General features: G+C 43.1%; 1 protein-coding gene across 2 annotated transcripts in view; it reads right to left on the minus strand.

The window, feature by feature from the left end:
* ARID1B (AT-rich interaction domain 1B) overlaps positions 1-17,943 on the minus strand; it is a 325,248-nt gene extending 307,305 nt beyond the window's left edge. For both annotated transcript variants that reach the window (XM_058801602.1, XM_058801601.1), the window contains exon 1: positions 16,411-17,943. In XM_058801602.1, the coding sequence (XP_058657585.1) occupies positions 16,411-17,943 (1,533 nt within the window). The remainder of the gene's footprint in view (positions 1-16,410) is intronic.
* Positions 17,944-23,232: the final 5,289 nt, after the last annotated feature.

Below are 23,232 nucleotides of genomic sequence, written 5' to 3' on the forward strand. Positions count from 1 at the left end.
GCTTTGGGTGGGGAGAGAAGGGGAAACACTAAGCATAAATAATTCTTTTTTGCTCAGTCTGTTACTACTACAGGACAGACGAACATCTGCCATGAATGTTAGCTGTCCCAGAGCTGACGGATAGATTAAATGACCTGTTAGTGTCACTTCAAGCCCTGCTCTTCTATGATTTGGAGGTTATTACATCACCTCTATTTTATTATAAGGTTTCTCCCATTTCTGCAATTCTTCATTTCAAGTCATAATCCTCAATTTCTAGCAAAACTAGACCATATGGACATTACAACACTACAAACATACTAAAGACATTGATAAAAGAAAATTAAGGGAATAAAAAGAGGTATGTTTTTCAAACCAATTTTTTCATAGGGAGTAAAAAAAGATATGTAAGAAAAACTGTTTCTAAGTAATTTATGTTGATACTTGCGGAAACTGCGAAAATACTGTAAAAAATGTTTACATATTCCTGGTTTTGGGGAGATGTAAATGTAAGGATGAGATGAGCTGTGTGCTAAGCAGCAAAGGAGATATGGGGAGAAGAGAACCCAGAAGACAGCCAACTTCAAAGTACAATCCATGGGAATGCCTCCCTCTAGGTGACCACCTGAGAGTGAAGCAGGCAAGAGACATCATCCCTACCAAACATACCTTCTACATATCATCACCCTCCCCCTGACTACACTACACACCAACAGGGCTCCTGCACCTTCCCCTTCCTCTAAATCCAATTTGAGCTGCTCCTTGCACAATTTATGCCTAGCAAGTCAATTATGATCCTGTCTTGTGTGAAGATCAATACATTTCAGCAGTTCTCCAAACAATTAACATTTTTGGAAGCAGTTTTTTCAACTTCATCAAGGAAGCTTCTTTCTGTGATCCATGGAAATACATGCAATTAGAGCCACAGTACAACAAAACTCAAGGAATAATGAGAAACAGCAGACAAAAAGTGTCCAACACAGAACTCATTAGACAGCCACACACTATTCCACCTGTTGTGCTGTACACCAAATACTGGTAAAATCACAGGGGGGGCAAAAATGCAGATATATCCAAGCAGCTAGGAACATGAATTCTGATCCCTCTTTATATCCTATTGCTATCCACAACCCAGGAAGCCGTTAATTGGCCTAAGTAATTGGTTTAAATACCCAAGTCCCATTATAAAAATATACTATAAAAATGCTTAGACACTTATCACAGCCAAGAAATTCTTAACTAAAGTTCAAAGCTGAAAAGGCACAAGGGACTTGTCTATACTGAAGTAAAAAAAATGCATAATTATACCAATATAACTATCTCAGTGTGGAAAATTTCTCCAGCATAAGAGTACCCTCTCCCTCTTAAGCTTACGTGGTTTGGAAGCAGAGTAAGATAAACCATAAAAACTCTTATTCTGGTATAAGAGTGTCTCCATAGGGAGTTATATTGGTATAATTATAGCATATAATTATAGCACATAGTTTTACTGTGTAGACAAGAACTAGATGCCCAGTCCACATATATTTTCTAGCAAAACAAATGGTTATCAAATTCCAATAGAAGCACGCAAAATACTTAGCTTTTATTTTTGTTTGATGCACCTTCTTCATTTTAAAGTGATGAATTACTTCAATTAATCTTCCTTGAAAATGCTTTTCTCTCTACTATTCTATATGGTAATAGATTGTTCTTCTGGTGGAGGCATTGTAAACTAACACTTTGAGAATGTCTGCAATATCTCCCACACTAATTTAGGCTCTCATATAAAGCAAGTGGTGAGAAATCAGGTACAAGGAAGGAATAAGGTGCTGTTTACACATTTGACTGTTAGACTCGCACCTTTTATAGTACATCCCCAGCCACTTTAAACAGTCAAGTGCTTCAATAATTTAGTCTCTATCCTTCTGACAATTTCATTCTCACCTCATTTGCTGTAGAAGTTAAAACATTTCAGTCAACCTTGAGGAAGCTGTGCTTCCTCCTCCCCCTTCCCCTGTACACACTGGGGGGAAAATAGTATATCTGAAAATCATGCCACTAGTTGAACCTCAAATTATAAGAGAGAACCGAAAAAGAGACAAAAACTTTAACACTACAAAAGACTCCTCCGAATTTTTTTAAAAACAAGCAACTTTTCAGACACCTAACTCCAAAACCTAAGCCTAAGCCAAATAAACTGACACCCTTTGTGAGAAAGATCCCTTAAAAAGGATGCTAACAAAAATGTGGTTGTGCTAGCCTCCAAAAAGTGGAAAGCACTGACATCCTGCTACAAAGATACCAGTGGAATTATTAATCACAATAATACTTCAGTTTGGGCATTTGAAATATTTTACTAAGAAAGGCTAAGTGAGCCTAGAGATAATTAAGGATTATGGCACCCATTTTTCAGGATGCGCTAAATCTCTTTAGCAAATTGTGGTTTTTCCCCTTCAACCATTTTGAAAACACGATACTGCCAAGAAGAGCTCTATGCAGGATAGGCATCCCTGTGTTTTCTTTTGTCCTAAACAATTTCATCCCTCAGCATAACACCAGTTTCATCACCTTGGAACACACCCGCAGTGTTCAGAACAAACCTTGTTTGCATTCACAACCACCGTCCCTCTCGGTGGCAGAGATCTCCTGGCAGGGCTGCCCCTTCCTAACTCCCCATGCCCAGCACAGCCCCTCAGCCCCCAAAGCCCTCACTGGGTTTGCTACTCTGCACGATGCCCCACAGAGAGACCCCCTGGAGCAATCAGTGGGGGGAATGCGGAGTCACAGGGAGCACCAGTGCTGGGTGAGGAGGATCACCACAGCAGGGAAGCTCCTTCCCAGAGGTGCTCACTTCTCTGCACGGTGAAGTACCAGCAGTGGGTAAAGAGTTTGCAGTGGACTGTGAAGCAGCATCTACACAACAAAACTGCTGCCCTATTTCCAAATCAAAAGCTTGCATCTGTGTACAGAGGAAATTGCGTACCTAAGCATGAAGGTCAACTGATCTGGAAATTCATCCTGGTATTTTCAAATTTGCCAGTGTGCCAGTATGTCTGCAAATATGCTGGGAAAAAATAAACAATACTGACAGTTCTTACATGCAAAAATTTGACATATCAAAAGAAAAGCAGCAGCAAAAAAATCTCTGAATAGGAATTATACAAATGACAACAAAATAGAAATGTATCAAGCTTAAGCAGAAATGGGTATGAAAACCATTAGTTCCAACAGGTTATAGCAAGACAAGAAGAGGAAGCTAAGTTAGTCCAGAACTCCAACACAAGTCTGGAATCATTTGCCTTTATGAAAACACTGTAAATAGTGGAAGGAATTAACTTCACATGCCCTTTGACATCAACACCTGAGCTTATCAGCTTAGACTTTCTTTAGAGCAAGGGGAAAACCATGACACTTTAGGAGCAGGAATCATTAGACCAGAACTACACATCTACTTTAGGATGAGATGATTCACATGAAGATCTGACTATTTTTTTGCACCAAAGATCCACAAAAAGATCAGGTACAAATGCCTACAGTACATATGGTTACATGAGTTCCACCCTTGATATCATATTTTTCAAAGATACTCACAGCTTATTTGGCCACTGCAATCAATGCATTCTGTATAATTATCATCCTTGGGAAAAAAAAAATACTCTCTGCCTCAGTTTCTCTCCTTTTAAGAGAGGGATAACAATAGCTTCCTGCTCCAGACAAATATTAAGAAATTGCCTGTCATTATTTATAGACTAATTTTACACTCAAGAGGCAAAGTAGGAGGAGGAGTTTAGGCTGACAGAACCACCACTTGTACCACAACCAAAGGGGCTGCCATGGCCTGATGCACACCCTCAGTCAAACTGGCCATATTCTCCCTTGCTTCACCTCTGTGCTGCAAAGATTATGCTGCAACTCAGATCTGCTCAATGATCTGGCTGAAAGCTAAACATTCACAGGTCTTACTTGGCAGGATTAGTTTTCAGACAAATCTTGAGCGGATGCGATTCACCTTATGACACAAGGGAAGCAGCAGGGAGCTGATAAAAAGGTGGGGACTGGTTTTAACAGCAGAAGTGAAGTCTTAGATCAGCTTCAGACAACCATTAGACTCCTATAGTGGTGCAAGATCTTTTAGCAAAACAAAACTGGATGAAAGAGTACTCAAGGAGTGTAACAAAAGGCTACTGAAAAATGCATAAATAAACAAAGATTTTCAAGTTTTCTTCAGCTTCCCCCAAGAGAAATTCTGGCTTGGTATCTACACAAAAAGCAGACGACCACTTGGATCAACACCTATTTTCCTGTGCATTTATGTGTTACAAACTTTCTCCTGTTAATTTGCTCTTTGTTTCAGCCTGTGATCATCAAAAGCCAAGAAGGACAAAAAGCTGTCTTTCTGAGGAATACCCTCGTGGACCTTCTCATCGATGTACATAGACTCAACTCAATTTAAAAATATATTTGCTGCTTATTCCCAAGTATTAATCTAAAAATGACAAACAAAACATGTTACTGAATGCCCAGTATCAAACATTTGGGGGAAAAAAATGGGAAAAACCCCACCCCGTCATGTTCGTTGTCTCTTTGGATATATATATATATATATATATATAAACCCACTTCTGGAGAGGAAAATTGCATTTCTTTCTACTTCTACTAGGCTGAGATAATTTGCTCAAGTAAGACAGACAACCATATGCGAGACCAAGAATTTCAAGAATGTAAAAATATCATCAGAAATCATAAATATTTGAACCTTCCATTATGGTGCCATGACTAGCTGCAGCCTTTAAGAAAAAGCACCTACTTTCTTCTTCTATCTCATCAAGGAAGACATCAGCCACAAGCAAATGAAGAATTTAAACTGAATGTTAAAAAGCAGGAGTAGAGAAAAGAAACACAGAGGGTAAATCAGACACTGTGGGATGTTTTTTCCAGGCAACAAGATTGTTGCAAATAAACATCTAGGTGTATTTACAGGCAAGGCAACAGAATTTGGAATCTTACACAGGAAGAAACTGGCCTCAGTTCTTTCTTGAATCACTAAGCTATTCTTCTACAACAATGGAACCTTAACTCACTTTTGAAATAGGCTTCATTCACCACCTTCATAAAATACATCCCCTCAAATGAAATACGACATTGTGGAATAACAAACAACCATTGCTGGCACTCCCAATCTTCTGAAGAGAATTAAAAGGAAAGGAAATCTATGAAATGAAGTATCAAGTTCTATAAAATTGTATAGAACTACCTAGTACACCACATCACTACTTAATATAGACAATCATATGCCAAGTGTTTCCTCAGTTCCAGTCTTTTCTACACTTTCCACATGTACAGCAACACCACACTTGAATTTTCATGTAGACATCTTTTCAAATATATTTTGGGCAAACAGAATTTTTTTTAACCACACCTGCCATGCCAGGTAAAAATTTATGCACATCAACATTTACATTTCAGCTTGGTTTTGTCTCCTTTGTTTGTTTCCTTCCTTTAAGTGTGCTATTGCTTAGAAGATAGAAGATCAGCAATAGAGGAACCTGAAATAAAAATGCCAGCACCATCACCCATAGATAACTACTTGTACAGTTTTTACTGTTATACTGCCAAGCCTTGTCAGGATTTGGGGGCTTGCTTGCTTGGTTTTTTAGTGACTTTTTTTTTCCTTTTTCTTAAATGCAACTTGACCCCTAGTCACTAGGAGAGCCTGCACAGGAAGCTGGATAGTGAAGACACTTTCCGTGCTGCCACTCTTTGCCCAACAACTTTTGTCCACTTGGAGCACAGAGGAGCAAATACTAGTCAGAGAGATGGATGGGTACCTGGACCACTGAAAAGCTATTTTCTCAGTGACTATACAGTCACACTAATCACTCTTTACACAACTGTTAAAATTGCAGAAGACAGTAAGGATGACTTTCCCATCACCCCGATGACTTGGAAAGTGAGAAAGACATCTTAAGAAAGAAAAAGAAGTATCACAAGACAATGGAGCAAAAAATTTGGATAAAACAAAGTATTATGACTTTGGGAAGAAAATAAATGAAACAGATTAAAACAACCCACAAATAATATTTCACTCACTGAAGGGGAAAATACAGAGGAAGAGCGTTGAGCAACCACACCACACAACAGAGCTGACACATAACAACATTAGGATCTGCAGAAAAAGTAGAAGACTGCATCCACCATTCTGTCAGCCACATTCCAGCAAAGTAACAGCTCACTCAGGCCCTCCTCAACCTTGCTCTTAATGAGAATGTGTATTGTTACTGTTGCTATTATTATTGAAATCAGCTGAAGAACTAAAAGGAGGAATGTGTGGCTATGCAAAGTCTTCCTAGGACAGAGAATCCCTCTCCACTGCTTGTTCAAACAGCTGCACTTAGCAAGTTTCCTGTGAACAACCAAATCCCTAAATGTCCCAATATATGAAACAACCAGTCCATGTACCTAAATCTAAGGCTTTTCAAGGGTCTCAATTAATCCAGAAAATGTTCTGATTGCCATCAGCAATCACATATAAAGCCCTCAACAGCTTAGATTGAAGTAGCCTTTAGACCTCCAGCTAAATCTTGGAAAAATCTTTGAACATTGGCCTCTACTCCAACACCTTGATCACTTCAAGAAACGCGAGACACTTTGTTTCACATGCTGCTGCCTCATCAGTCCCTCCTCTTTAAAGGAAAAGTTCAATTAAATTGGGAACTTTTCTTCTGAATGATTTTAAATGGTTTTTTTTAGTTGTGGTTGGATCTCAGTTAGTGTAATTGCTATTTATATCAAAACATTAAAAGGTCTGGTTATGGGGTTTATGAGAAAAGCAAAATGTGTTTTTAATACTTAAAAAAACCCACAACAAAATACTCCATAGCACTATTTCCATTTGTATTTGCATACCACATGTTCAACAACAAAAAGAGCATTCTGCAGAAAGTTAAAAATCTCAGAAATGTTGCTGAATTAGTAGCTCCTACAGTTTGTTAGTAGGAAAACTGGCTCTGTGCCAGGCTGGAAGTGGGGGGGCTATCACAAGGGATGTGTGTTAGCTTCGGGATTTAAAAGAAAAAACACATATATTGTAAACCAAAACGTAACATACAAGACAAACAAATGCAGTATCTCTCTGCTCGCAGAATTTTTAAATGTAAAGTAAGTGTCAGTTAAGATGCTAGAAACACCCCACACGGTGCTGCTCCTCAGATGCGAAGGCAGAGCAAGGCTTCTCCCTTCTCCCCAGGGCAGCCGGGCCGCCAGGGGCCATGGCTGGACACGGACGCGGTGCCCACACCCGCCGGTCCCACCGCTGCCGACCGGGGCATCCCGCGGCCAGGAGCAGCGCCTGGCCCGCTGCCCGAGCGGCGAGGCTGCTGAAAAGCAATAGATAGCTTCTGGCAGCGGCAAAGGGGAAAATATTTTGATCATGTGACGCCACACAAGCGAAGTAGTTCGCTCCGTGTGTGCAACTTGCACAGACGCTGCCACCGGCCCGCATCCCGCCGCCCCCCGCGCCTTTCCCGGGGCCGCATCCCGCCTGGGAAATGCCTCCCTCAGGCACCGCTGCGGCAAAGCAGCCAGCGGCACCCACACGGCCGGCACGGCCCACGGCCAGCGCGGGCCGGCACCGAGCGGGAGCCTACCTCCCGCACGCAACTCGGCCTTTCTGCCCACAGGAACGGACAACTTTCAAATACAGGTAAAACTGACACGTAAAATTATTTTGCTACTGCTGGTACGCAGCTAAAACAGCCTCAAATGTACCTACTTCTATTTTTCAAAAAATATTACTTTAAATAGCTTCTATGGTCAACGATAAACTTAAAACGGCAACAGCTCTGAAGAACATGCTTATTAATTTTCTTTGCTTGGGAATTTCAAAAAAATAAGAAACATCAAATTTAAAAAAAAATTCACAAAAGCGCAATTATTTTCCATTAATCATGCCTGAAAATAAGACATCAATACTAACATTTCATATAAACAGAAAATCCAAGATATTCACAACATAAATTGCTACACAACAAAAAAAAATACAGAACTCCATACATTCCATCCAAATCAAAGGCTGCAAACAAACCAGCATATTCCTTTGATGCTGTCAAAACAAACCTCCTTATCTTTATTTTTAACTTTAAAAGAATAAAATTTAAGAACTACAAATCCTGTCCTTGTGCTTTCAAAAGAAATTTTCAGAGCTGATGTTTCAGTATCTTGCTTACAAACAAGTAAGTCTGACAAGCTAACCAAATAACACGATCAATGCTGGGAACACCAAGTCTCTGATCCCATCCAAACAGAGGAAGGCACAGTGCAGACCAGATACCTTCCCATGTTACAAATATTTAGGCTGCTTATTTATTCTGCCTTACTCAGTAATTAAAATTAAAACTGCACATCAAATTCAAATTATTAAACAAGGCAAATATTATCCTTATTTTAACATGGGCAAACTGAGGTATCGGTCAGTGAAACCAGCTATCTTTAGGTCATGCAGACTGCTGAGAGATACCAAGAATTCCTGCACCAATTCTCTACTAATATAATTTTCCTGAAGTCACATAATTTACTTACCATGGCTGAATTCACCGCTTGTGTAAAGAAGGCACTATTCCACTTCAGTCAATCGGTGAATTAAGCCATGTCCACATAGGGAGCAGCACACATGACTACAATTATATTTTAAAAGAGGATCCCTCCTTTTGGGATTTTCCGAACCGATTTCCTTTCTTTACTCGAACAAAGAAAGAACAACCATGCTCCAACCTGAGGTCCTTCTGTGAAAGACAGCTGTACCAGGGACTGCTACAGCCAGGCCAGCCCTCGCTTTGCCACACAACACAGACATCCTTGCCCTTTTAAAAGGTGACCAAAACCTGTTGTGGAACTATCCACCTTTTGAGAAACTCAGCAAAATACCTCAATAACCATACCTGCAAACCCTTCAAGAGAGGCTTCTTATAAAGGCTGTTATTCTGGCAGTGAAGATACGCTACCACCCCAACGGTAAACTAAATGCAAAGGGGTTTGCCACAACAGCTATTAGTCAAGGATGCAATTAATTCCCTGAATCTAACTATGTAGCTGCAACAACAGAACTTCACAGTGAACCTAGCCACGTGGTCTTTAAAGGGCAAGTAAATTGATTCAGTAACTTGGCAGAATTACATCCAAGAGAAAGCCCTGCTACATAAAATTTCTTTTTTGAGTAAGTAGATACCTAAAACAAATACCAAACAAAACAAAAAACAAAAGAGACAAAAAAACCCATACCACTCCCCAAAACCACATGAGTATAAAAAATTGAAGTAGAAGCTTGCAAGACTCTAATAGTAACACAACTAACATTATCCCTTTAAAAAAAAAAGGGGAATTTATACATCAAGGGTTTTCCCCATTTTCATATTCATTCTTTTTTTTTAGCAACAAAGTAAAATTCCATATATATCTACTCCCTTAATTTATAAAAAAGTTAAAAAAATTAGAAGAATATTCTTTCCCCACCCTCCAATGGTCAGAAAGAGACTGATGTGGGTGGCAGGGGAGATCAGTGGCACAGATTTACAAATGGAAGTGTCAGAGGGCCTATCACTCAGATGGATGTCTTCATAAACAATTACTACATCACAAACCTGAATTCAGTATCTTTTCAAATCTGAAAAGACTACAACGTAGGGCGAGGACAGAGCACAGCAGTGAATTCTTAAAGGCAGGACATCATTTAGCAATTGTGCATGTTTAGGGGCAAAAGATTAAATAACAGCTCTTAAAATTGGAGAAAAACTAATAAATAGATTACATACTTCTACACATGCTTAGTCCTTCTGATGTAGTTACTAACTCACAATGACTCAAATGCAAAAAGTAATAAGAACGTAGATCGCACACTGATAGGTCTGTACTGAAAGCAATTCCTTATACATGCTGCAGAATCATCCAACTCTGTTTTACCACAAATTGGCCACTACACATTCAGAAATTCAGGCCCTTCATAAACTTGTTAAATTTACAAGGAAACTAACATTTCCACTATACATAGAATATAAATGCACAATGTATTAACAAAAACTGCCAAAAACTTTTACACAGATTTCTCATTAGTTTTAATAAACATAGATAAAATATTTTAATAGAACATCAGGACAATGATCTCAGGTTTCCCAATTTCCAAAACAACTGCAGGCACCTTCAGATAACATAAGCATCCCACCTTGCGAATAAAAAGTTTGATAAAAGGTACTTCGTATTTGCAATAAGAACAACTCCTATGTGAAAAGCAATCTTTAAGTAAGACACAACAACTGTGATTTCTGCCTCAAATCTGTTCACTTCAAAACTGAAGACAATGTATCTGCCAGATAAAACAACCGGACTTGGTGATAAGGAAGTCTGTGTGCACCGCCGCAGCCACCCCGCCCCAGCACACACCGGTGCTCTGTGCAGAATACTCATCAAAAGACAAGTTCCACAACACTCCTGAAGCTCCTGGGCACTTGTTCAACTCAAGTTCCCTCAGAGTTTAATTTCTATGAGAAATCTAGCATCTTTATATAGATGATATTGGGTTGTAACGATAAAACAGTGCAAGGAATACTGAAATTTTGAATTATGGTGCCTCTAGTTTAAGGTGACTGTCCTGATACAGCAGACAAATCCTTTGTTTCGCTCAGTTATTTGTCTTCTTACTCACTGAATAGATTCCAGTAAAGTTTACATTCTCCCACAACAGAATGTGTACACAATAAGACTGGATTTATTCAAAAGCTAGAGTTTATGGCACCAAGACCCTAGCTATTTCCAAAACACCTGCCCTCAGGTGTGCCTGTCTGAAGCAAAGTGACTGTAATGTACCTCAGTTTCCCCACCCTATACAACAGGAAGAATAATTTTTTACTGCAGTCCAAGGCACTCTAGAAAAACAGTGTAAAGATCAAATGTACTTGGAATATTGTTACTGAGAAGATAAAGGTAGTCAAAATCAATTCTGTACAAATTAGCCACTGTCCCCACTGTTTACAGACTCAGATAGGTTTTTTAAGATACATTCATCCCTGAGGATTCCTTAACTGCAGTGGAACACCACCACGGATGTGTTTGGCTTTTTTGGAGCTGACGTATTCCTGGTGGATCACTGGATGCCACACTCTCAGAACTGGAAGTACAACAATGGAAATTGTCTGGCCTACCTGCAACACAAACACTGCAGCACTATGCCAGCACATCAGCATTTGTGTGTGAAACTGAGCAGGAGCAGGTACCATTGGGAAACAGAAAAAGTAAAAAGGTAATACTATGATCTAAATGGCAAAACATACATGTAATGTACAGAAACCCTTCAGGTCTACGAAAAAATAATTTTAAATTTATTAACAGGTAAGACTTCCTTAAAATAAATTTTACTCTAGGATGATTAGCTCCAGAAGATTTTTGTGCATTACATTTATTTGCTTCTATAAGCACCAAGCAATACAAAAACAACACCGCTAAGCAGCACTTTTCTCTTAGTAGTTTTCAAAACAAATTTGAAAACCACTAAGGTATACTTTTAATTTAAGTTTAATTAAAGTCCTCATTCAATCGTACCAAAACATATATTTAACACTATGTAAATAGCCCCAAAATTGAAAGAAAAAAGTTTTTTCTCCCAAGTACCTTAATAATCACAATTCTAAAATATATTCTAGCAAGTTAGCCTACCACAAACACATGCTACTGAAATTCTGCAGCCTTGAGCATGCATGCACAGTGAGTGTGGCAACACTGCTTTACATATCCACAGAGAATCTTCAAAGCCTCCTGATAAACGGCACATTTTGAAGAAGTAATAAAAGATGTAACTGGTATAGGGCACAGGTACAATCTCAGGGACCAAAGAATAAATAAACTATGCAATTCTCACATTAACAATTAGAATGTCAAAATACCTATAACAAAACACTTGAGGAATAAAAGTAACAACGATCTATCAGTAGCTAATCAAACTTGTTTTCATTGCATGAATTTAATCTAGTTTTAACTAAGATAATATTTCAGAATGAACAAGCATCACCTAACAGACCATGCTTAGTAATTTCAAAAACATTATTTTACATATGTAACTAGAAAATTTAGCAATGGATTAAATGCCTTAGTTTTTGTGCCCTGCAATTCAGATCAGAATGCCAAAATGACAGTAATCGACTGCTTAGTAGAAGAATCCTTACATTATGGAAGCAGTAACAGAGTAGGCAGGTTTGCATCTCTCTTTCTTCATTGTATCTCGTACACAGGGTTCTGCTGTTCCATGTGTAGGCATAAGCGCTACTACAGAAACCAATAACTGAACACCAAACCACAAAGTGTCAAATATATGGTCGTAATATATATATAGATGCTACTAACTGTGAATATTGCTATTTGCTACTTCTAAATAGAAGCTATGTGAATACTAAACTGTTTATTTGAAACTGCACAGGGAAAAATATATTTTATTCTCCCATTGAGACATCAAGAATCTATTCACCACACTAACAGCTGTTTAATGGCCTTCAGGCACAGGACATGATTCTGCAGCCTTGGCTTAGCCAGAACTGTCAATACGGGCAATCTATTTGGCATAAAAAGAGCTGCAGAATTGGGCATATTCAGAGTTTCTCTGCAACAAAACAAACAATACATACACAAACTCAGAGCGGCTCAACATATTTCTTTTCTAACACTTTCTCTGTATCTCATACAGGTACTCCTGAAAAGACTCAGGTTCTCTCCTTCTGTGTAGGTGTATGTAAATCACACACACGTGCACAAAGGAGAAAGACGTGTATAAAGTGCACACTGAGAAGCCAGCTAATGTGTTAAACTACTGCAGTGCAAATCAGAAGTGAAGAATAAAAGGAGCCTTAGGACTCTAAATATCTGTATGCTGTCAAGGATTAATCAATAATCAAAAGACCTGAACGACAAGGTACTGTACTAGCATCATACAAGTCCCCCACCATGAAATCAATGTATCTGTGTGAGCAACATCCATCTCCTCCGAAAATGTGCATTTCTTCAGAAGCAGGAAGCCTCTATTGCAAGCTTCCATCACATCTCTCTGTTGGGTAAGGTGATTAAATTAAATAGAAGCAAAATTTTCTTAAATAACTTAATAGGCTGGACAAATATAGAACTTAGTTCATGGTAGGATGCCACAGTTCTTTGTATTACAAAAATTACCCATGCCGAGGCAAGACTTTCCTGAACAAGCATCTCAAATGTTGTAACCTACTGTCGGTCCTTTCTCTCTGTTCACAGGACAATAGTTCCTTATAGGCTTAGGGGCCAATCAACATCTGCTTTACAAAGGCACATGACAAGTGAGCATATTCTAATGTGTGTATACACATATCGGGAGCACACACACAGATGATTATTAGAAAAATGAAGAGAAGCCTTCTGTTCCGATGCTGGACTAAATATTCCGGTTTTCTTTTTCAAAGAGCAATCAATTTCTCTACTTACAGGGAGATTGACATGTGGGAATTAAAAATAAATAACAGTGTACAAAACCAATTGGGTTGGGCAACCTAATGGTAACTACTTTTTGACACAACCCATTTTATGCATCAAAAATATTAATTTAAAACCTAAAAAAAAAAATTATCTCAATCTCTTACTGGTTAAATGAAAAAATCATAATATAAAAAACAATTATGTCTTGCCTTTATGACAATTATTTTAAGGAAAAAATAATTTTAAAAAAATAATCAAAGAAATTGTGCTCTTGCCAGACCATTCTTTCTAAGCTGAATGCCAATCCTTACAGTGCAAAAAAAAAAAAAGGAAAAAGAAAAAAGAAATCTGTAAGATAGGATGTAAACCCATAAATATAAGGAAGTATTTCTAAGGGTCATACTGAGGACATAAATTAATTTACTCTCACTCCTCCAATAAAAATAAAATACTGTAAACAATCTCCGCCACGAAGAAAGAGCACCCTGAACGAGCATGTACGATGTGTGACAATGGTTTTCCTAGCTTTTAAAGCCACAAATTCTGAACTACCTGTTTAAAAGGAGAGGATGCAAATATTTTTAGAGTAATTATGAAAGGTTATGCATACGAGGCCTCATCACATTATGGCTTCCAGTGACCCTTTTACTGTTGCAAATTTAAAAAATGGTAAAAATTAACACATACACAAATCTTATTTCCTTGGAAGAACAAGAAAGGAAAATGGAATAAAAACTAAAAACATGACAGGAATGGTCTGTCGGAAGTAGACAAACACACACATAGCTCATCTAAGGTTACTATTTTTTTCAGGATTAATACATCATTTGCAATATTAAGTGGTGATTTTTCCAGATTCTATTCATTACTTTATGGAAAGATGCAGCCGTTGGAGGACCCCAAAAGCATACACCTGCATTTGTTCCTGTCAGACCTTGCTGTTAAAAGCTGTTAAAAGATTTAACAGTTCTTAATAGAAAGATCTTGTTGAAGGGAGAAGAAACCCATAAAAATCTAATGCACTACTCCATTTAACACAATTCACTTTCCTACTGAGAATTCGAGCCTAATCTCACACTTGTGTGGAAAAATAATGAGATCAACAACTCCCGATGCTTCTTGAAGTATTCTAACCACAATTCAAACCCAAAAGCACGTTTTCTCCCGAATATCTGGATTTGTTGCAGAGCTGAAACAAACACAACCTCTGGCAGAGCGGCTCCTTCTCCCCTTCTTTGTACAATACACGGCATTTTCTCACCTACAGCAGCTCACATGCAAACACGATCTTTTTAAGAGGCATGCACAGGATAGGCATCGAGCTAACAGAAACGCAACGAAACTAGTATTTGGTTTCTTTTTTTTAATAAAAATCCAATCCCTTGCATAACATCCATAATATGCAACATTACAAAATGTTTAGGTTTGTCAGGGTTTTTTGGTTTTTTTCTTTTAAGAAGGCTCGAGCGCGACCCGAAAACCCGAACCCTCGTCCAAAAGCACTGTTCTTACGAGGCACTTTCCCTACCGCCCCTAATTAGCGCGGAATTAAAAATCTGAAAGAAGCAAGTAAATATAGATAAGTAGATAAACAAATCAATGGGAGCCCAGGAGAGGCGGGCGGCGCGGGCAGGCCGGGGGGCGGGGGCGGTGCCCGCGCGGCGCTGGCGGCGGTGCCCCGGTGCCCCCCGGTGCCCCGCGGTGCCGGCGGTGCTGGCGGCGGGGTCTCTGTGCCTGCGCCGCTCCAGCGCCTCTATTTACATCAGCGGCGCGAGGTGCCCAATGGCGCGCGCGGAGCCAATCAGATGGCAGATTAGATGTCAACTCGGAGGCAGCTGTCGGGAGACGGTTGCAGCCAGTTTACCTCCACAATTCAAATTCCCAACCTGGCGGGCGGAGGAGACCCGGACGCTCCTCCAAGGGTCGCGCCCGGCAGCCGGCATTCCTGCCGCGCCTCGCCGCGCCGCCCCGGAAAGGCGCTGCGCCGCGCCCGCCGCCCTACGATCATCGTGCCTGCCTATCGATCGGATCCATCCATCGATCGATCGCCGGAGTTACCGGGGCTGGGGCAGAGGAGTGCGGGAGGGAGCGGGGGCGGCGGCCTGCCCCGGTGCCCGCGCCCCTTCGCTGACGCCAAGGACTTTTCCCTCTTTTTTTTTTTTTCCCCTTTCTCCTTTTTTCTTTTTTTTTTTTTTTTAATTTTTATTTCCGCATGTGTTTGGAAGTGAAAGGCAATTACGCGCCCGCGCACCCGGGCGCGCTCCTGCCGGCCGGGCGAGTCCGCCGCAGGTCACCGGGCCGGGACGACCCGCGCGGACCGGGCGCACAGGCGCGCACACACACGCGCGCGCGCGCTCTTCCCACAGGGAAAGGAGCGCGGCCGCGTTACGTGGATCTCACTGCGGTAACTCCAATCAGTGACAAACTAATTTGCTGAGAGCGCGCAACGGCGCAACTCGTTCTGCTCGGGGATTAAAAAAAAAAAAAAAAAAAAAAAAAGCAACGGGTTAAAGAGAGAAGAAAAAAAAAAAAGGCCCCGTGAAAGATAATGGACGTTATCCCCCGGGAGCCCCTCGGGTCCGGCACTCCGGTTACAAAATCCAACCCCCCGCCCCCGTCCGTCCCGAGCTGTTTGTCCTCCGGGCCCTGCGCCTCTCCGACGCTTTTTAAAGTGGCGGGGGAAAATATTAATTGGGTCTGAGAACAACCTAATTTCGGCAGCGAAAGCTACACTCCGGTGCCTTCAGCCCCAACGGGGCCGTGCATTGTGCACGGCTCACCCTCGCTACGGAGGCAGCGAGGGGCAAAACTGGCCCAGAAGAGAATGGGGGTTGGGGGGGAAGGGAAAAAAAATAAAAGACAAAAAAGGGGGGGGGGGGGGGGGGAGAAAAAAAGTGAATTACAAAGAAACTAAGAGCCCAACACGAGCGACACGGAGGCACGAGCCGTCATTAAGCGAGCGCGGGGAGTTACCTGGGTCCTGCTGATGGCCTGCCCGGTGTTCCCGGGGCTCATCGCCGGGTGGTTCCTTTGTTGAGCCGCTGCCCAGGCCGGGTTCGCCGCTCCGTACTGGGCGCCCATGTCCTTGCCCATGCCCATGCCCGCCGCTGCCTGCTGGCTTCCCGGGGCGGCCGCCGCTGCCTGGGGCTGGGGCTGCGGCGGGGCGCTGGGGCTGCTGTAGTCGGGGTAGCTGCTGCCGTAGCTCCGCATCATGGGGCTGGGGGACGTGAGCAGCTGGTTCAGGGTAGGGGTGGCCCCGGACGGGTGCTGGTTCTGTCCGGAGAACCGCGCAAATCCGCCGGCCGCCGCCGCCGCGCCGGCACCAGCCTTGCCGAGGCCGGCTCCGCCGCCGGGGCCCATCATCATGCCGCCGCCGGGCTGCCTCGGGGAGCTCAGCACCCCGTAGCCCGCCGCGGAGCCCCCGTAGCCGCCGCCGCCTGCCCCGGCGGCCGCCGCCGCCGCCGCCACGGCTCCCGCGCCGCCGCCGCCGCCCGCGCCGCCGCCGCTGGGGCCGCGGCCGTAGCCCGGGTAGTGGTTGTACTGGCTGTTGGGGTACCCTTCGTGGGAGTTCTGCAGGGGGTCCATGCTGTTGGGGGCCGCCGTGGGGTGCATTATCCCCATCCCGGGGCTTTGTTGTCCGCCATGTTGATCAAAGCAAGGCCCGGCGCGGCTCGCCGTAGCGCTGCTGGCAGGGGCAGGGGCAGGGTTGCCATAATAGCTATTGAACTCCGAGACACCCACCGCGGAGGGGCCGCCGCCGCCTCCCCCGCTCCCGCCGCCGCCGCCGAGGCCGCCGCCGCCGCTCCCAGCGCTCGGGGGCGGCTGCTGGGGCTGCTGCTGTCCGCCCAGGGGTCCCAAGCCGGGGTGGTCGTAGCGGCCGCCGATGGGCTCGCCCATCTTGCCGGGCATCTCCTCCTCGTCGGCGCCTTTATTCAGCATTTGCTGCGGCTGCTGGGGGGGCTCGGCCTGAGCGCCCAAAACACTGTCTTTTCCTCCATGTTGCTGCTGCTCCATGTCTGCACTGGGCTGAGCAGCGCCGCCACCGCCACCGCCGTTGTTGTTGCTGCCGCTGCCGCCGCCGCCGCCGCCGAGGCTGCTGTTGTTATTCTGCACGGGATGGTGCTGAGGCGGCGGCTGCTGCGGCGGCGGCGGCGGGAATTGATTTAGCTGCTGCTGTAGTGCATGGTGGTGGTGGTGCGGGTGGTGGGCATGGTGGTGGTGGGCATGGTGATGCGGGTGGTGGGCATGGTGGTGGTGGGGCGGCGCGGCGGGGTGATCGCCTCCGACGCTCTTCAGCTTGTGGTTGGGGAGCAGCCCCGTCTCCATAGCCGAGCCCGGGTTGGAGGAGGAGGAGGAGGAGGAGGAAGAAGACGAAGAAGATGAAGATAACTCCGAGGAGCTTCCACCTTCCTTCAGAGCCGGCTCCGAGGAGGAGCCGCCGCCGCCGCCGCTGGCGTTGTTGTTGTTGTTACCGGCGGCAGCGGCGGGAGCCGCGTTATTGGCCATGTTCGGCGGCTCGCTGCGGTGGTGGTGGTGGAGATGGTGATCTAAATTATTCACGCTGTTGCCTCCGGCCGGACTCCCCTCGCCGACCCCCAGTGCGGGGCCCGGCCCGGGAGCCCCGGCCCCCCCCGGGCCTCGCTCTGGGCCCAGGCCGCCCGGCAGGCTCGGGGCTTTGCCCTTGCTGTTGTTCGCACTCGCCGGAGCCGCTGCGACTTGCGCGGCCATGATCATCGCAACATTGCGAGTCCGGAGAAATTGGTACTGATAATAGTAACTACAAAAAAAATTTTAAAAACCCCAAAATTGAAAAACTAAACAAAACAAAACAAAAAAATCGACTCCCACCCTGAAAAATGGGGGGCGAGCTGAGGGGTGGGGAGAAGGAGAGGAGAGGGGCAGAAGGAGAAGCGGCCGGGGCAGGGACTTGACTGGTCCCAGAGTATCCCCTGCGGACCGCTCCGCACGCACCGAGTTACAGCGATTTCCCTCCCCGAGTCCGTGATTGAGGTTAGAAATGGTAAGAACGCCTTACGGTCCGTGCCCGTTCCCGCTGTGTGATTTCACGTTGAAAGTTTTTTTGTTCAGGTTTAAATGAAACTTTTTTTTTCTCCTCCTTTCCTCCCTAACCCGGATATGGGTAAACACACGTCTGCCGGAGCCGCGCTGGCCCAGCATGGCATGAGAGAGGGAGCGAGCCAGCGCCGGCAGCCATCGCCCCCTCCGCCCCGATCGCTCCCGCGCACCCGCAAAACGCGGACTGGACTCCACGCTGGACTCGCTCGGGCTCCCGCTCCCCTCCCTGCTCTCCCGGCAGCGCGGCGGGATGGGGGGCGCGGCCCCCGCGGGTCCCCCCGCTCCCAGCGGGGTCCCGCCCGTGTGCGCGCCGGGGGTCGCGGCCTGCGCGGAGCATGGAGCCCGCGGGGGCTGCTCCGAGAGAGGGGTCGAAGCGGGCCCCGACGGGCGCTCCGGGCCGCCGAACGCCGCTGGGGCGGGGCGGGGAGCGGGACTGTCCCCGGTGCTGCGGGGCCGAGGGTGCCGCCGGCGGCGCTGCCCCGCGCGGGCCGGTTCGGCGGGAGGGAGGCGAGGGGCCGCCATGCGCTCCAGCTGTGCCGGAGCAGATGGATCGGTCAAACTTTCGGGAGCCGCACGCTGTCCCCCAGCCCCGTGTGCCGTGCTCAGCAGCCGCCTCGTGTTCCGAGGGCAGGGACACATTTGCTCGTGTGATGGAGAAATCAGACTTGTTCTGGATTCCCCCCCACCCCCAGCCACCCGCCCCCTGAAGATTTATATTGTATGTGCAGACGGTTATAATATTTAACCTAAAATTCTGCAGCGGTAGCATCTTTGCAGTTGTCCACATTGTCCAGCTGTCTCCAAATTCTAACGGTCATTTGCACTGATGATGCTTTTATATATAGGGCTGTTTTCAATATGTTCTGTGTACTTATTTGCAGTTCAACAAGAGATGATCAAAGAGCGAGAGACATTTTCAGTCTCATAATTGCTTCCCCAAACAACATAATTTCCAGTATGCACAAGACACTCATGTAAACGTAGTAACACAAACCCCAAAATATATAATCTGAGTAACTCTTGGTCCAAATGGAAAGCTGCTGCTGACCTACATTTTTGAACCAGAACAGTTTGAAGTTTTTTTTATAACTATCTTAATACAAATGATACCCTAGTATAACAAAAGGTAATAGTCACACATTATGTTGAACTAATGAAAGCATTTGGGAGATCAAATACTTGGCTATGAATACAGGAAACTGGGATATGAGTGAACGTTTTCAATACAGCAAAGGTCTAAACCACGATGTTTTAAATTAATATATTTGTACCGTCTGTTAAAGGTAAGCACGTTTTCAAATTTCAAAAAGGATAAATAGGAGATTCAATCATAATGGTAGAGAAAAATGCAGCATATCAAGAAAGATGCTGTCACGAGTAGGTAGGCTTTTTTGAATTCACTGTGAAAATATTAAAGGAGCAGAAGCTTCATGCTCTAATGTTGAGTTACATGTAAAGATTATTGATAAATGTATGAGCAGTGTGATTCCAGTGTCTATTAATTTTAGCTCTGTCTGAAAAGTCAGAAATACTATTATTTGCATTAGGGAGTTAGTTTTGAAAAGTCTCAGTGCTTGTGAAGTACATCTTGCTAATACTTCTGGTTTACAGTTGGGGGGGTTTGGTTTTTTTGGTTGGTTGGTGGGTCTGTGGGTTTTTTTTTTTTGTATCTTTTGCAAGTGCAAAAATTTTATATGGCTACACATATATAAACACAGAGCGGGGAAAAAAAATGGTGAGTAATTCTAGTGAGGGGAATCAGGTGCATACCCAAGGGTCATTACAGTCTGTAACAACAACAAATTGCAATTCTATGCAAACTGCTAGAAAGGGATATATCATCTTTGTAGGAGAGAGAATAACAGAACCGTAAGATGAATTCATGCCAAATCATTCATCAGCTTTTGCCAAGAGAATACTACATCTTTGTTAGTGAGCCTTTTTGACATTATCTCCTGGATTTTCTTCTTTTCTATATTCAAATGCACGCTAATTATACACATTAAACCACCTAAGTTGATTTTTAAAGTCTTTCATATGCAAATAAAAATATAGACGTCTCCTTGGGTGTATTTCTTTACATGTGTACTCTAACATAAAATATAAAATCAATTAAACACTTATACTTTGAGACATTTATATTTGAGCAAAAATACATGTATTGATGATCTGCTAAGATGTGCTGATAGTGCCTGGGCTGCAGATCGCAGTACTTCCTGACACACTCCGCAACTCTTTCCAATCGGGAAAATAACCTGCAAAAGTTTAACACAGATTTACTTTGAAATGTTTTCCCTGAAAAAGGGCAAAAAAAGGATCAGGCTTTAAACTGAAGAGTTTGTACCACTAACTCCTTTTCCTACCATTTGTTTCAGCAACTCGGCTACAAGATTGGAACTAAGAGGCTATAAAATTGAGGCCCTCAGCACAATGAAATCAGTCTGCTATAAAAGGCAACACATGCCAGTTTTTCCTCCCCAATGGCAGATGCCACACCCTAAAGCAGACAGAAGGCACTGCAGTCTGTGCAAGGGAAGCACAACACAAAGCAACAACGATGGTTCAATTTTTTAGATCGCAAATAATGTTGAAATTCCTTTTGCCATCTTTGCTCAGATGATGAGTGGTAGTGTTTGTTAAATTCAAATGCTCCTTTCCAAAAGCTCTCATTGTATGCATGAATTATGAATTTATTATAATATAATGTAAAAAAGCTCTAATTGCCATGCATATTATCTGCTGCAAAGTGATTGCATTGATATTTGATATCGCAAGTGCGCAGTTTCAACTTTAGTTCTATTTTCATTGTTCCTTCAATTTAATTATTTTCCAGAAACCAATGTTGTCCAAGTGTAGTTTCTTTCTCTTGATTTTTCCTGATAAATTATAAACTCTGGTGCTCTAGGATCCCTCTTCAAAATAAACAACATAATTTTCTAAACTTACTGTTGGTAATTTGTTTACACCATTGGCTACAACATTTATACAGACCCGCTAGGCCACCTGTCTGTAGCTCGATCCCATGAAAGTTACTGCCTTTCCCCTCAGTACAGCAGCCACCCTTCTGTCTGGCCTTCCAAGTCATACAAAGAGTAACACTGAAGGGAGAGACAGAAAACCAACCAATATTGTAATATCTCTGAGATGTTATGTTAGAGATATTGGGAAAAATATTAAATTTTTTTTGGTAAAAATCCAATCCTAGGTTCAAGAGTCTGTTGGATTTGACATTGGTGCACACAGGAGTCTGAAAAATCTCTGTGTACAAAAGAAAAAGCTTTTCATTTGGATCTTGTTGTGCTTTATGGTTAAATCCACTGCACAATTTAATGAAACTGTTTTCAAATTCACCGTAATTCTCAATTTCCTTCTTTTAGATTTGCATTAGATTTAATGAGAAAAAAAGAGAGAAGTATGTGAGCTTTTATTAAATTATCACTTCTATTACTAGTTAAACATCCAATCGAAATCATTCTGAAGTCAGTGCAAATCTTTTAATTTATTTCAATAAGGCATAAATCAGATTGCAGAAAAGTAGGCAGCCAGCTCAGGACTGTTTTAGCCTGGTATTTGGAACTATAGTAATGGAATTTTGCTTTGAAAGATCCCTTATGTGTTCAACATATAAATATAACACAGCACTGTTTTCTTTATTATGTAATATTTACATTTCAGTCACAAATGTAAAAAGTCAACTAGTGCCATAGATGTCCAGCTGATAAGCCAGAATCTGTTAGGTGTAAAGCCTGTAGGTAAGTGTAAAAAATTTATTTTAGCTGGACAAAGTGAACTTGGAAAAAAAATGTGGTTTATGCGAACAGATCATGGCCTAAAACATGCAGAGAGTGACACATTGTACCATTTAATTAAAAGCCAATCTTTAGCAGCTACTAATCCCAGTCAATTTAACCAATTTCTTCTGGCAGTGTGTAAACAAGAGGACTTCAGAACATCGCCATCTCCGATCTCGAGAATGTCATACATGATTTTATTATGAAAATGCAACTTGCTAGAGTTAGACCACTTGAATAGACTGTTTAAATGCCTCAATTTTACAAACGTGAAGCATCCATTGAAGTCAGTAAGATCACTTGCTTCCTTAAACTTAAGCCCTGACTAAGGGCTTTTGTGGACTGAGGCCTCTGTGAAAAAACAGCTCTTGTGTCTCTACTTTAGTGAGATAGGGGCCCAACCAATTTTCTAAGTCAAAACAAAATCCCGCATTTGGCAGTAAAAGGAAGGATTGTTGATTTCGGGGTTCGCCTACCAGTGAAATCTAAGCCTTTAAACTGAATTACTCTAATATTTCTGGATCCTATGCCATTGTTTGAGAACGTCATTGCATTTGGAGAAATTTAGGAAAAAGCTGGCCTTCCTTTGAATTAAATATTTATGGTCACATTTTTTATAAATTAGAAAAGTTAAACAAGAATCAGTATAACAGTAACCAAAGAGTTCTCTGCCAAGTTTCTTTCCCATTCTCCTGCGTTTTACAAATCTTTTCTTTTCTGATGTGCAAGAGATACATGGGAAACCAAAAGAAGTATCTGCTGCTCACTACACAGTGGTTGGAGGTCCTTCCTTTTGTCAGTTGTAGTGTTCCAGGTTGACTGATACATTGAAGGAACAATCAAGCTGACAGTACACAGCTTTCACTCTCATAAAATAGATGAGATTGGTACCTTAGCTGTAAATACGCTGGATGTTCCAAGAAAAATA

The sequence above is a fragment of the Ammospiza caudacuta genome, chromosome 3, assembly GCF_027887145.1.
Source record: "Ammospiza caudacuta isolate bAmmCau1 chromosome 3, bAmmCau1.pri, whole genome shotgun sequence".
NCBI lineage: Eukaryota > Metazoa > Chordata > Aves > Passeriformes > Passerellidae > Ammospiza > Ammospiza caudacuta.